This window comes from Hipposideros armiger, unplaced genomic scaffold, assembly GCF_001890085.2.
Source record: "Hipposideros armiger isolate ML-2016 unplaced genomic scaffold, ASM189008v1 scaffold_75, whole genome shotgun sequence".
Taxonomy (NCBI): Eukaryota; Metazoa; Chordata; class Mammalia; order Chiroptera; family Hipposideridae; genus Hipposideros; species Hipposideros armiger.
In genome coordinates this window covers 587,599-600,237 of record NW_017731425.1, presented here as the reverse complement: position 1 = coordinate 600,237, position 12,639 = coordinate 587,599, and the positions used below count along the sequence as shown (strand labels likewise).

At 45.4% G+C, this 12,639-nt stretch overlaps 1 protein-coding gene across 22 annotated transcripts in view; it reads left to right on the top strand.

The window, feature by feature from the left end:
• SFI1 (SFI1 centrin binding protein) overlaps positions 1–12,639 on the top strand; it is a 107,791-nt gene that overhangs the window by 55,547 nt on the left and 39,605 nt on the right. For all 22 annotated transcript variants that reach the window (XM_019643059.1, XM_019643056.1, XM_019643055.1 and 19 more), the window contains 4 exons: positions 1,700–1,856; positions 3,693–3,854; positions 5,428–5,498; positions 6,983–7,075. In XM_019643059.1, coding sequence (XP_019498604.1) covers positions 1,700–1,856; positions 3,693–3,854; positions 5,428–5,498; positions 6,983–7,075 — 483 coding nt within the window. The remainder of the gene's footprint in view (positions 1–1,699; positions 1,857–3,692; positions 3,855–5,427; positions 5,499–6,982; positions 7,076–12,639) is intronic.

Genomic DNA, 12,639 nt, shown 5'->3' with positions numbered 1-12,639 from the left:
GGGAGGTATCCTGGGAGCCAGGTGAAGGAAGGTGTGTCACATGCTTCTAGCAGGTTAGGGCAGATGAGGACTGAGATTTGACCTTTGGATGGAGATAGGTGGAGATCATTGATTCGCTAGATAAGAGCAGTTTCTGTAAGCCTGGTGGGGAGAGGATTCAAGGAAGCCTGCCTGGTAGAAGAGAAATTAGAAAAGAGCCCTTTTGAGGAGTTTGGGAAAGAATTTGAGTGTTAGCTGGATGGCAAAGTGTGGTCTAGAGAGAGATGTTAGTTCCTTGGTTTGAGAATTACTGATTTATTACTGTCACAAAGTATTTTTGTGACAGTAGTCTTTTCCCTTCAACTTTTTATTTTTGACAAATACCAAATCACAGAAAAACGTGGATACTATACACCCTTCACTAGTTTAACTGTTGTTTACATCTCGCCACATTTGCTTTCTCTTAGTATATTAATGTATTTCTTATATTTTCTGAGCCACTTTTAAGTTGCAGAGATAATTCACCCTAAATACTTTAGCTTATATCTTTTAAAAATAAGGATGTTTTCCTGTGTAACCACAACATCATTATCATATCCACGAAATTTAATATAGATATGATAGTATCTAAAACATAGTTAATATTCAGACTGTATATTTTTTATATTTTAGTGTCAGGTTCAGGTCTAATAAAAGGTCACCCATTGCTTTTGATTGTCACATCTCTGAAGGGATTTTTTTTTTTTTTTAGGATGGGAGAAATAATAGCACATCCATATGCTGATTTATATGCTTGTTTTAAAAATCTAACAGAGTGAAAATAGATGATGCAGAAGTGGGGGAAATTGCCAGAGTGATAAGTTTGAGAAGATGGGAGAAGATGGGATGTATCCATCGTGGGGCAGGGGTGACCTTTGATAGGAGCAGGGACAGTTTATCCAGAGTAACAGGAGAGCAGACAGAACCTGTGGGCAGGTGGGTGGGTAGAGTAGGGAGAGCTGGAGAAAATTCTCTTTTGATTGCTTTTATTTTCTTGGTGAAATAGGAAGAATGGTATTCAGCTGAGAGGAAGGAAAGGCAAAAAGGTGTTACAGGTTTAAGAAAAGAAGGTATGAAGTTGTTGTCTGAGACAGTCATCTTCAAAGTAGGGCATGCATATTGCCGAGCATACACAAAGGCTTTCCTAAGGGCACACATTTATGGACAGTCTTAAGGGAATCCTTGTGTAGACCCTAAATCTCTGCAGGCATGCTTCCGGGAAACTAATGTGTCTGAGAAATAGCCTCTTGACAATAGGCTTCCTCCCACTTTGGAAGAAAAGGCAGACCCTCACCCATCCCAAATCTGAATTAATTATATCACCCCTTGAATTGTCTGCTCATTGATTTTATTCTTCTTCTTTATTTTCTTAATCCAGGGGGGGGGGGAAACTTACTTTCTGGAAGCAGAATGCCCTTATTAAAGATCCTTTCACCCCAAATTCCCATAGCTTATGATCCTGCTTAGGGGTTGCTACCTCCTTGTTTCCAATGTCAGCCTTCCCAGTGTGTCTCTATTTCTCTTTTCCCTCACCGGCACTTCACCTCTGTGTTCCTGCCTCTCCTTTGATCTTTGTCTTTTCTCTGGTTTTCAGGCTTGGTCACGGTGGTGGGAACAACTCCTGCAAGTACCTCTGCGTTCCTGCCTCTCCTTTGATCTTTGTCTTTTCTCTGGTTTTCAGGCTTGGTCACGGTGGTGGGAACAACTCCTGCAAGTGCAGAGGGAGAGATGGAAGGTGGTCTCTGCAGTGAAACACCATCAGCACTGGCAAAAGTGGAGATCCCTGAAGGCTTGGATTGAATACCTGCAGGGCCGCAGAGTAAAGAGACAGCAGAACGGTGAGCAGGAAGTCCTTGGGCTTGAGAGACAGAGGGTTGGGTCACAATTTCCACTCTCCTTCTGCTAGTGGTGCTCATTTATTAAGGAGAGCTATAACCATATTATGCCATACATTTTGGAAAAAGGAAATTGAGGAGGAAAATACATCATCTTCGATTGACATTTAAGTGATTTTCTTCTGGTCTTTTCTTCTATGCATATATTTTATTCAGTAGGGTTTTAATTATGCTATAACTATTGTGATTATTATGATTAATATACATATAATTTTGTATATTGCTTTTTTCCCCCCACACAACTAACCACCACTTTCCTATGTCTTTAGGTATTCTTCATAAATGCAAATGATTGTATTTTATAGAATGGCTCACCTTAATCTGTTTAGCCATTCTTCTGTTGATAGATATTTAGATTGTTTCTGTTTCTCCCCAGTCATGCAAATGCATATGATTTATGATGTTGAGTTTTTTTAACACTATTCAAATGGTTTATTTCCCAATGAGAGTTCAGAAGTAATAATACATAGGTCATGATCATCAGTAGTTTCTGTACTTTGGTTTCTTGAACCTACACAGAGGTGACTTAAGCCCTGTGCTAGACACTGGGTTGGGCTCTTCAGCTTTCACTGAGGTCTCCCTGCAGAAATCTTCCAGACTGTCCATTTGAGAATAGTGACAAGGGACTAATGTCTAGTTGCCCAAGCTTTAAGGTGAAGGCATTTTAGACATGATGAGCTGCACACTAACGTTTGTCCAATTAAGGCCTTCGAATTCCAGGGCCTACGCCCTTCCACTTCCTGGACTTTAGCTCATCAGGCCATTAGCTAATTAGTGTTAAAAAGAAATAGATCTGGCAGCTGGGATCAGTCTGACTGAGAGCTCAGAAAAGCCCTTGCCAGCATGTTGACTGAGTTGTGTGTCATTGACAGTCCCTAAAGTACTATCTGGGAGACATCAGTAAAGAGGACTAGATAAACATAAATTTTTAAAAACACAGTGATGAGTCAAGTAAAACTGAGTCTTTAAAAGCAGCAGTCGCCATTCCCACTCATCAGTAGTAACTAGGAGTCTCAGATCTTGGATGTAACTGATTTTATAGCATCCACCTCCCTAAAATTACAGACCTTATTTTTTTCCTTGGTGCAAAGAGGTATAGCTAAAGGACTCCTAATAACCCTCCCATGTTTAAAACAACGTTTGGGGCTGGCTGGGTGGCTCGTTGGTTAAGAGTTGGCTTGGGAGCAGGAGCTCTGAGCAGCAGGGCCACCGGTTCGGATACCACATGGGCCAGTGACACTGAGCCCTCTACAGCTAAGATGGTGAACAACAGCTTGACCTGGAGCTGGGCTGCCATGAGTCGCCGGTGATGGTGTAGGCTGCAGTGGGCCTGCAGCGGGCTGCCATGAGCTACTGTGAGTGGCCAGCAGCAAGCATGAGCGGCCGGCAGCCGGCATAAGCTGCCATAGCTGCTGTGAGCAGCTGTCCAATGGCCAGCGACCAATCTGCCTCAGGGAAGAGCACAATGATAATACCAACATGGGCCAGTGAAGCGACGTCCTCCACAACTAGACTGAAGAACAAAAGGACAGCAACTTGTCTGTTTCTCTTCCCCAATTCCCCCAATGGTGTTTCCTCCCCCAATTTCCCAATAAAAACCTTTAAGAAAAACAAAACAAAACAAACAAAAAAAACAACATTTGTTCTGGGACTCTTTGTGAGAGCAGCCTTGAATCCCTGCTGTCTGCCAGTAGTAGTGTTCAGCTCATCTTAAAGATGCTTCCAGCTCACCAGCCTTGGTGTGGGGGGGCAGCACTTAAGTTATCTTCTCCGTTGCAGAGATGGCTAAGCGATTCTACCGAGTCACTGTGCTCCAGACACACTTCCATGATTGGCAGTGGGCCTGGGAGCGGAGGGAGAGCTTGTATGCCCACCACGCTCAGGTGGGGGCACTGGCCAGGAAGATGGTGCTGCGCAGGGCCTTTATTCACTGGAAACACTGTATCCTTTTCAGCCACCCAGCCCTGTCCACCTCAGTCTGGACAGCACAAGCTCAGCAACCTGTAAGGTAAGAGTCAGGAGATACAGGGGAAACAATTACTAAACAATTACTCTATTGTCTTCTTTTTTAAAGTTTTTTTGTTTCATTGGAAATATTCATACAAAATAGTGTGTGTAACATACATTTACAATTTAAAGAATAATAAAATGAACACCTCTGTACCCCCCACTCAGCTTAAAAAATAGAACATGGCTGACACCCCTCGCTTCTCCTCCCTGACTGTATTCCCTTTCCTGTCCCTTGAGGTGACCCCACTCTCCTGAATTTTATGTTACCATTTCATTGCTTTCCTCAGCAGGATTTTTTAAGCCTAGGCCTTTGCCCCAGTGCTCATGTTCTGAATCACTGTCCCGACCACAGTGCGTGCCCAGGTGTGAGGATTTCGACTGCCTGGGATGAGATCCACCCGTTCGTTTGTTCACTGAACTCTTGCTTTGTTTTAAACTCCTGCCTAAGTTCTGGAATATGGGCAAACTCAGAAACTAACAGTAGTTCATTGTCTAGTAGGGGAAATAGACATGAAAATGGATCTTTACAGTATGGTGTGATAAGTGCTGTCATAAAGGTTTGTATGAAGTTCTGCGAGAGCTGCTGTGGCAATTCAGCCGTGGAGGTGATGTCTGAGCCAAATTGAAGTCTTAGGGGATGACAGGTTCGCCCAGCAGAGAAATCAAGAAGGGCGTCGCTGGTCGGAGGAATGGCATTTACACAGGCATAGATGAGGAAAAGCATCCAAGGATGGCAATGGGTGTTGGGAGGCTGTAGTGACTTGTGGGGGTATGGATAGGAGAGCTGTAGGTCAGCACAGGTAGGTACAGGCCAGGGATCCTTGTGTGTGGTGGTTGGGAATTTGGGCTTTATCCTGATGACACTAGGCATCCTCTGGAAGTTTGTGAGAAGTGGTGCAACAGATTTCTACTTTAGAAAGGATGAATCTAGATTAGAGGAGCAAAGCGAGCACAGGGAGACCAGTTATAGGAGGAGGCTTTCTTGCCTGTCTATGGGAGGGACAAGACAAATGAACTGCAGTGTGTTAGGGGCGGGGAGAGGAGAACAGGAAAGATTTAGGAGGCAAGCAGATGGACTTGGCAACCAAGTAGATGCAGGGAGTGGGAGAAGAGGTTTGAAAATAACTCCAAGCTTTTTAGCTCAAACATCTGACTGGATTGTGATGCCAAAGCAGAGAATGCAGGAGAAAGAGTAGGTTCTACTTTAAATATGGCGTTTTTGAAATGTTTACTGCAATTGGTGACCATTTATCTTAACTATTTTTTGCCTCTTGTGAAATGGGCATGAGAGGGGACAAAGGCAAGGCCAGCTGTTTGGTAAGTAACTCACATGGTTTCCCTTTGCCCACTCTTCCTTGGGTCATCAGGAGGAGATAGAGGTGGACATCAAGCTCTCTGGCATATCCCATGATCCCTGCAGCCAGAACCCTTCAGATGGGTCACTAGGATTGTACTCTGTGGGGCTGGGAACCTTGTTGAAACAAGAGGCCTTAACTCCTGGCAGATGTGCTGCCGTGTGCAGAGGAAGCTGCCCAGTGGAAGCTGGTGGAAGAGCACTGTAGGCGCAGTTTGCTGGTAAGCTTGTCAGCCTTGCTCAGGCATCCATTCTTCAGGGACCTGGACCCACATCATACTCTTCTTTTTTTTTTTTTAGCTGAGCTATCCTGCCACCTTTTGGCAGCTCAGCGGCAGCTCAGCTCAGGCCGGGCATCGAACTGCTGTTGCTCAGAGCTCAAACTCTTGAGCGAGCTCTTAACCAACTGAGCCACTCTTTTAAGAGCTTCTGGTCAAGTGGTGATCTTCAGTCATGAAGCCCTTCTTCGTCACAGGTGTTCCTATTTTCATTTCGGATCAGAGATGGTAATGGTATGGGGTCAAAGGGGTTTGGAGCTATAAACAAACCTTAGAGATCTAGTCCTAGGTTTTTTTTACATGGCGGGCCCTCTTTTAAATGGTGGGAACCTCATCTGTGAAATCAAAGTAGATATGCTGTGGGTGAAGCAAGAAGGTCTGGGGAGGGGGCCGGCCGAGTGGCTCAGTTGGTTAAGAGCTTACTCAAGAGCGTGAGCTCTGAGCAACAGGGTCGTGGGTTCGATTCCCACATGGGCCAGTGAGCTGTGCCCGAGCTGAGTTGCTAACAGGTGGCAGGATGGCTCAGCTGGAGAGAGCACGTGCTCCTAACAGCAAGTTGCCTGTTCGAGATGGTGGGCTATGCCCACCTGCAACTAATTGAACACAGCACCCTGAGCTGAGCGGCACGACTGGACTTGGAGCTGAGCTAGCTGTGCCCTTTGCAACTAAGATTGAAGGACAACAACTTGACTGATCCTCTCCCCCAATTCCCTAACACTGTTCCCCTCCCCCAATACCCCAATTAAAAAAAAAAAAAAAGGTCTGGGGAGTAGTTGCTCTTCTGGCTGCTGTCCCCCACCCTCACCAACACTTTTAGTATCCTGTGGGGTTCCATAGAGCACAATTACGAGAATCCCTGATTGCTTCACTTCTGTCTAAGAAAACCGAAGCCCAGGGCATGGGGGAATGGGCTTTGCCTAGGTCACGTGTGAGGCATTATTGATGGAGCTTGAGGCAGGTCTGCTTGACCTGCCCCTACCCTGACCCCCCTCCTCACCAAGGATTCCTTTTGTTCCTCCTGTTCTGCTCTTGCAAAACTGCATTTATAATAGTGCAAGTATACATGTTGACCCTGCATGGTTAAAAAAAAACAAAACCCACAAAACACCATAAGCTAAAAGTCTGTCTCCTTTCTGAGAGGCAAAGTGGATGTTTTTAACCTTTGTCTGTAGTGTTCTCATCTGGGTCACAGGGATCTCTCCTGGTCAGTTTGTTTGTTCCTATGCATTATCTGTGGACAGCAGGGAAGTTGCACAGCTATTTAAGTGCCAACTGTGTGTCCTGGCTTGTATCAGGCTCCCGGTTGAAACTCAAAGCAGAGAAACACTCTCAGGGACTCAGGAGCAGTGTGAACAGCTGTGACTGAGCTCTTATTTTTACAGACACTACTGACGTGTGACTGGTTGTGTCCTTTCTTCTTTTCACAGTACTTTTGCTTTAGAGCTCTAAAAGACAATGTGACCCGTGCCCACCTGCAACGACTAAGGAGGAATCTCGCTCACCAGCAGCATGACATCACGGTGAGGGTCATCTTCTTCTGACATCCATTCTCCTTTCAACCTTTGTGCTTCCAGATTTGTCCCCAGACCTTTAGACTCTGAAACCTTAGTGTCCATTTTCTTTAGTGATCTACATCAGCCGATAGAGAAACCCATGTTTTTGCCTTGTTATGTCCCATTTTTTATCTATTTGCTAAGAAAATTGATATTTGAATCAGAAGTCAGGGACTGCAGATTCTTCTTTTCTTTTTAAAGATTTTTATTAAAATATAGCTAACATACAATATTAGTTTCAGGTGTACATCATAGTTATTCAACAGTACCCACCTAGCACTATACAGAGTTATTACCGCATTATTGATTATATTCCCTATGCTAAAGTGATCACTATGATAAATGCAGCAACCATCTGACACTGTACCACGCTATCACAATATTATTGATCTTCCCCCCACCCCATTTTAAATTTTTCAATTAGAGTTGACAGTATTATTTTATATTAGTTTTAAGTATATATCATAGTGGTTAGACATTTATATAATTTAGGAAGTGATGCCTGTGACTAGTACCACCTGGCACTATACATAGTTATTAGCACATTATTGATTGTATTCCCTATGCTTTACATCCCCATGACTATTTTGTAACTACCAATTTGTATTTCTTAATCCCTTCACCTTTTCCACCCTGCCCCCAACCCCACTCCTACCTATCACCCCCAAATCTAGTACCCATCTGACACCATGCATAGTTATTATAATATTATTGACTATATTCCATATGCTATACCCTGCATCCCATGACTACTTCCCGTAACAACCAATTTGTACTTCTTAATCCCTTCCCTTTCTTTCACCCACTCCCATCTAGCAACCATCAAAATGTTCTCTGTATCTTTGAGTTTGTTTCTGTTTTGTTTGTTTATTTTGTTCTTGAGATTCCACTTATAAGTGAAATCATATTACATTTGTCTTTTGCTGTCTGACTTATTACACTCAGCACAGTACCCTCTGGGTCCATCCATGTTGTTGCAGATGGCAAGCTTTCATTCTTTTTTTACAGCTGAGTAATATTCCATTGTATATATGTACCACCTCTTCTTTATCCATTCATCCATTCAGGGACACCCAGGTTGCCTTTATATCTTGGCTTATGTAAATAATGCTGCAATAAATGTATGGATGATCGTGTCCCCTCGAAGTAGCATTTTGGGTTTCTTTGGATAAATACCCAGAGGTAGGATTACTAGGTCCTTCCTTGTCTCTTGTTATAGTCTTTGTTTTAAAGTCTGTTTTGTCTGATATAAGTATTACTACTCCAGCTTTTTGTTTGTTTAATTTGTTTCCATTTTCATGAAATATCTTTTTCTGTCCCTTTACTTTCAGTCTGTGTGTGTCTCTTACAGGCAGCATATGTAAGTGTTGTTTTCTTATCCATTCAGCTGCCCTGTCTTTTGATTGGAGCCTTTAATACATTTCCGTTGAAAGTAATTGTTGAGGGCCCGCCGAGTGGCGCATTGGTTAGGAGTTGACTTGGGATGCCAGCTCTGAGCGGCAGGGCCCTGGTTCGGATCCCATGTGAGGCCCAGTGACGCTGCGCCCTCTACAGCTAAGATAGTGAACAACAGCTCGACCTGGAGCTGGGCTGCCGTGAGTCGCCGGCAACAGCGTAGGCTGCAGTGGGGTTGGCTGGCAGCGGGCTTGAGCTTTCGTGAGCTGCCGTGAGCGGCCGTCCAATGGCCAGCGAGCGACTGCCTCACCTGGGAAGAACTCAATGATAATACCAACATGGGCCAGTGAAACAATGTCCTCAACTAGACTGAAGAACAAAAGGACAGCAATTTGTCTGTTCTCCTTCCCCAATTCCCCAATAAAATCTTAAAAAAAAAAAGAAAGTAATTGTTGATAGGTATATAGTTACTGCCATTATATTCATATATATATATACATATATATATATATATATATATATATATGTATATATATATATATATATATATATATATATATATACACACACACACACACACATATTCATCTTCAAGAAGTTCTCTAAGATTCCTTATAATATTGGTTGGGTGGTGATGAACTCCTTTAGCTTTTTCTTGTCTGGGAAGTTCTTTATCTGTCCTTCGATTCTAAATGATAGCTTTGCTGGGTAGAGTAATCTTGGTTGTAGGTCCTTGCTTTTCATCACTTTGACTATTTTCTGCCAGTCTCTTCTGGCCTGCAAAGTTTCTGTTGAGAAATCAGCAGACAGTCTTATGGAGGCTCTGCTTTTAACCTTCTCTCTTTGTCTTTAACTTTTGGCATTTTAATTATGATGTGTCTTGGTGTGGGCCTCTTTGGGTTCATCTTTTTTGGGACTCTCTGCGCTTCCTGGGCTTGTATATGTATTTCCTTCACCAGGTCTGGGAAGTGTACAGTCATTATTTCTTCAAATATGTCTTCTTCTTTTTTCTTTTTTTAAAGGTTCTTTTGGGGAAGGGGAACAGCCAAGTTGTTTTCCTTCAATCTTAGTTGTGGAAAGCGCAGCTAGCTCAGCTCCAAGTCCAGTTGCCATCCGGCCGCCCGTCGGCAGCTCAGGGCAGCTCAGCTCAAGGTGCCGTGTTCAATATTAGTTGCGGGTGGGCATAGCCCACCATGCCATGTGGGAGTCCAACTGGCAACTTCGTTGCTCTCGCCAGCTGAGCCATCCTGCCACCTGTTGGCAGCTCAAGTTCGGGCACAGCTCACTGGCCCATGTGGGAATCGAACTGGCCACCCTGTTTCTCAGAACTTGCACTCTTTATTTATTTATTTATTTATCTTTTGAGACTTGGAGGATGGGAACAGTGCTGGGGAATTGGGAGAAGGGGAACAGACAAGTTGCTATCCTTTTTTTTCTTCATTCTAGTTGTGGAGGACGTTGCTTCACTGGCCCAAGTTGGCACCATCACTGCGCTCTTCGCGGGCGAGGCAGATCAGTCACCGGCTTCTGGACGGCCGCTCATGGCGGCTGCTGGCTGCTGGCTACACACGGTAGCCCATGGCAACCCACTGCTGCAGGGGCTGCAGCCTATGCCGTCGCCGGCGACTCACGGCAGCCCAGCTCCAGGTTCAGCATCTTAGCTGTGGAGGGCAGTGTCACTGGCCCTCATATGTGGGATCCGAACCGGGGCCCTCTGGCATCCCAAGCCAGCTCTTAACCAACGTGCCACTTGGCCGGCCCCAGAACTCGCACTCTTAACCAACTGAGCCACTTGGCCGGCCCCTTCAAATAGCTTTCATTTCCTTGTACTCTCTCTTCTCCTTCTGGTACCCCTATGATGCAAATGTTGGTACACTTGATGTTGTCTCAGAGGCCCCTTAAACTCTCCTCAATTTTTTGGATTCTTTTTTCTTTTTGCTAACTCTGATTGAGTGTTTTCTGCTATCTTATCTTCTACATCACTGGTTTGATCCTCTACTTCATCTAATCTATTGATTTCCTATAATGTATCCTTTATTTCCACTATTGTATTCTTTATTTCTCACTGGTTCTTTTTCATGTTTTCTATCTCATTTTTGTTTCCTACCTCCTTGTTAAAGTTCTCCCTGAGGGGCCTGCCGAGTGGCTCAGTTGGTTAAGAGTTGGCTTAACACCGTGAGTGGCCATCCAATGGCCGGTGACCGACTGCCTCAGCTGGGAAGAGCGCAATGATAATACCAACATGGGCCAGAGAAGCTACGTCCTCCACAACTAGACTGAAGAACAACAAAAAAGGACAGCAACTTATCTGTTCCCCCTCCCTGATTCCCCAATGCTGCTCCCTCCCCCCAATTCCCCAATAAAATCTTTAAAAAAATAAGAAAAAAAGAGTTGGCTTAACAGCGCAAGCTCTGAGCAACGGGGCCGCTGGTCATTTCCACATGGGCCAGTGACACTGCTCCCGAGCTGAGATGTTGCTGAGCTCTCAACAGGTGGCAGGATGACTCACCTGGTGTTACAACAAGATTGCCTGTTTGATGGTGGGCTACGTGCACCCACAACTAAGACTGAACTCAGCACCTTGAGCTGAGCTGCCACCCTGATGGCTCATTGGATAGAATGTGCGCTTTTAACAACAAGGCTGCTGGTTCAACTTCCGAATGGGATGGTGGCTATGCCCACCCACAACTAAGATTGAACACAACACCTTGAGCTTAGAGGCCACGAGCTGCCGACGGGAAGCCAGATGGCAACTGTCGCCCTCCACAATGAAGAATGAAAAACAACAACTTGGCTGGTCCCCTTCCCCAATTCCTCATTACTGTTTCCCTCCCCCAATTCCCCAATAAAACCTTAAAAAAAAAAAGTTCTCCCTGAGATCAGTGAGCATCCTTATAACCAATGTTTGGAACTCTGTGTCTGGTAGGTTGCTTGTCTCCATTTTGTTTATTTCTTTTTTGGAGTTTTGTTTTGTTCTTTTATTTGGGACATGTTTCTTTGTCTCCCCATTTTGGCTGCCTCTCTGTTTCTTTCTATGTATTAGGTAGGGCTGCTATGTCTTTCGGTCTTAGTATAGTAGCCTTATGTAGTAGATGTGCTGTGGGGTCAGTGACACAGTCTTCTGGTCACATGAGCTATGCATTCCAGGTTTGTCCCTTGTGTGGGTTGTGTGTGCCTTCTTGTAGTTGAGCCTTGGTTACTATTTGCACATCAATAGGAAGATTGATCCTCTGGCTGATTGGTTGTGAGGACTGGCTGTGACTACAGTGGAGGAATTGTGGTGCAGGGGCTGACCCTACGGAGCAGGATCTGCCTCAGCAGGGCTCTGGCGCCTACTCATTCCACCCCTTGGGTGTGTCGTTCTTGGAAGTGGCTGGATGATGCTCCACCTCGTTTCGAAGCTGGCCACTGGGGCCGCCAGCCTCAGGATCGCCTTGGAGGGGATTTGCTGCAGGTCAAGTTCAGCTGTAGCCCATGCCCTACCTGGGGCCACCCAGCAGGAGCCACAGAGAAATCCACAGATGCCCACTGCTCATGCTGTGCTTGGAAGTGCCTCAAGAGGCTAAGCTGCGAACCAAGGCTGGCTGTCACTAGTGCCAGGCTTAGGGCTGCTCAACCAGAGGTACAGGACACGCTCAAGCCATATGCTGTTTGTCTGGGTTCCGCGAACCTTTGAGAGACCCTAGGAAAGTCTGCAGCATAAGCTAAAGCAGGCAGCTTTGTAAAACAAGCTACTGGAAGAGGCTTGGGTATGCCTAAAAGTTGGGTTTGGTGACCAGGGCGTGGCAAACGATCAGCGGAGACTCAGATGTGGTGTCGCCTGCATCTGCATCTAGGAGGAGGGAGGGCTCAACAGAGAAACAATGGCTTCTACCAGTCCAGGAGGAGAAAGCTGCCCCTCCAGCCCTTGTCCTGAAACCAGACAATTCAGTTCCCCACCATATGTCTCTGCTGCCTCTACAGCTGCTGCCTCATCACTGGAGCGCAGAGCCAGTGATTCTATCGGAGGGTAATTCCCCATGAGGTCCCTTTAAGAAAAGCACCTGGGGGCCGGCCGAGTGGCGCGATGGTTAAGAACTCGCTTGGGATGCCAGAGGGCCCCGGTTCGGATCCCACATATGAGGGCCAGTGACACT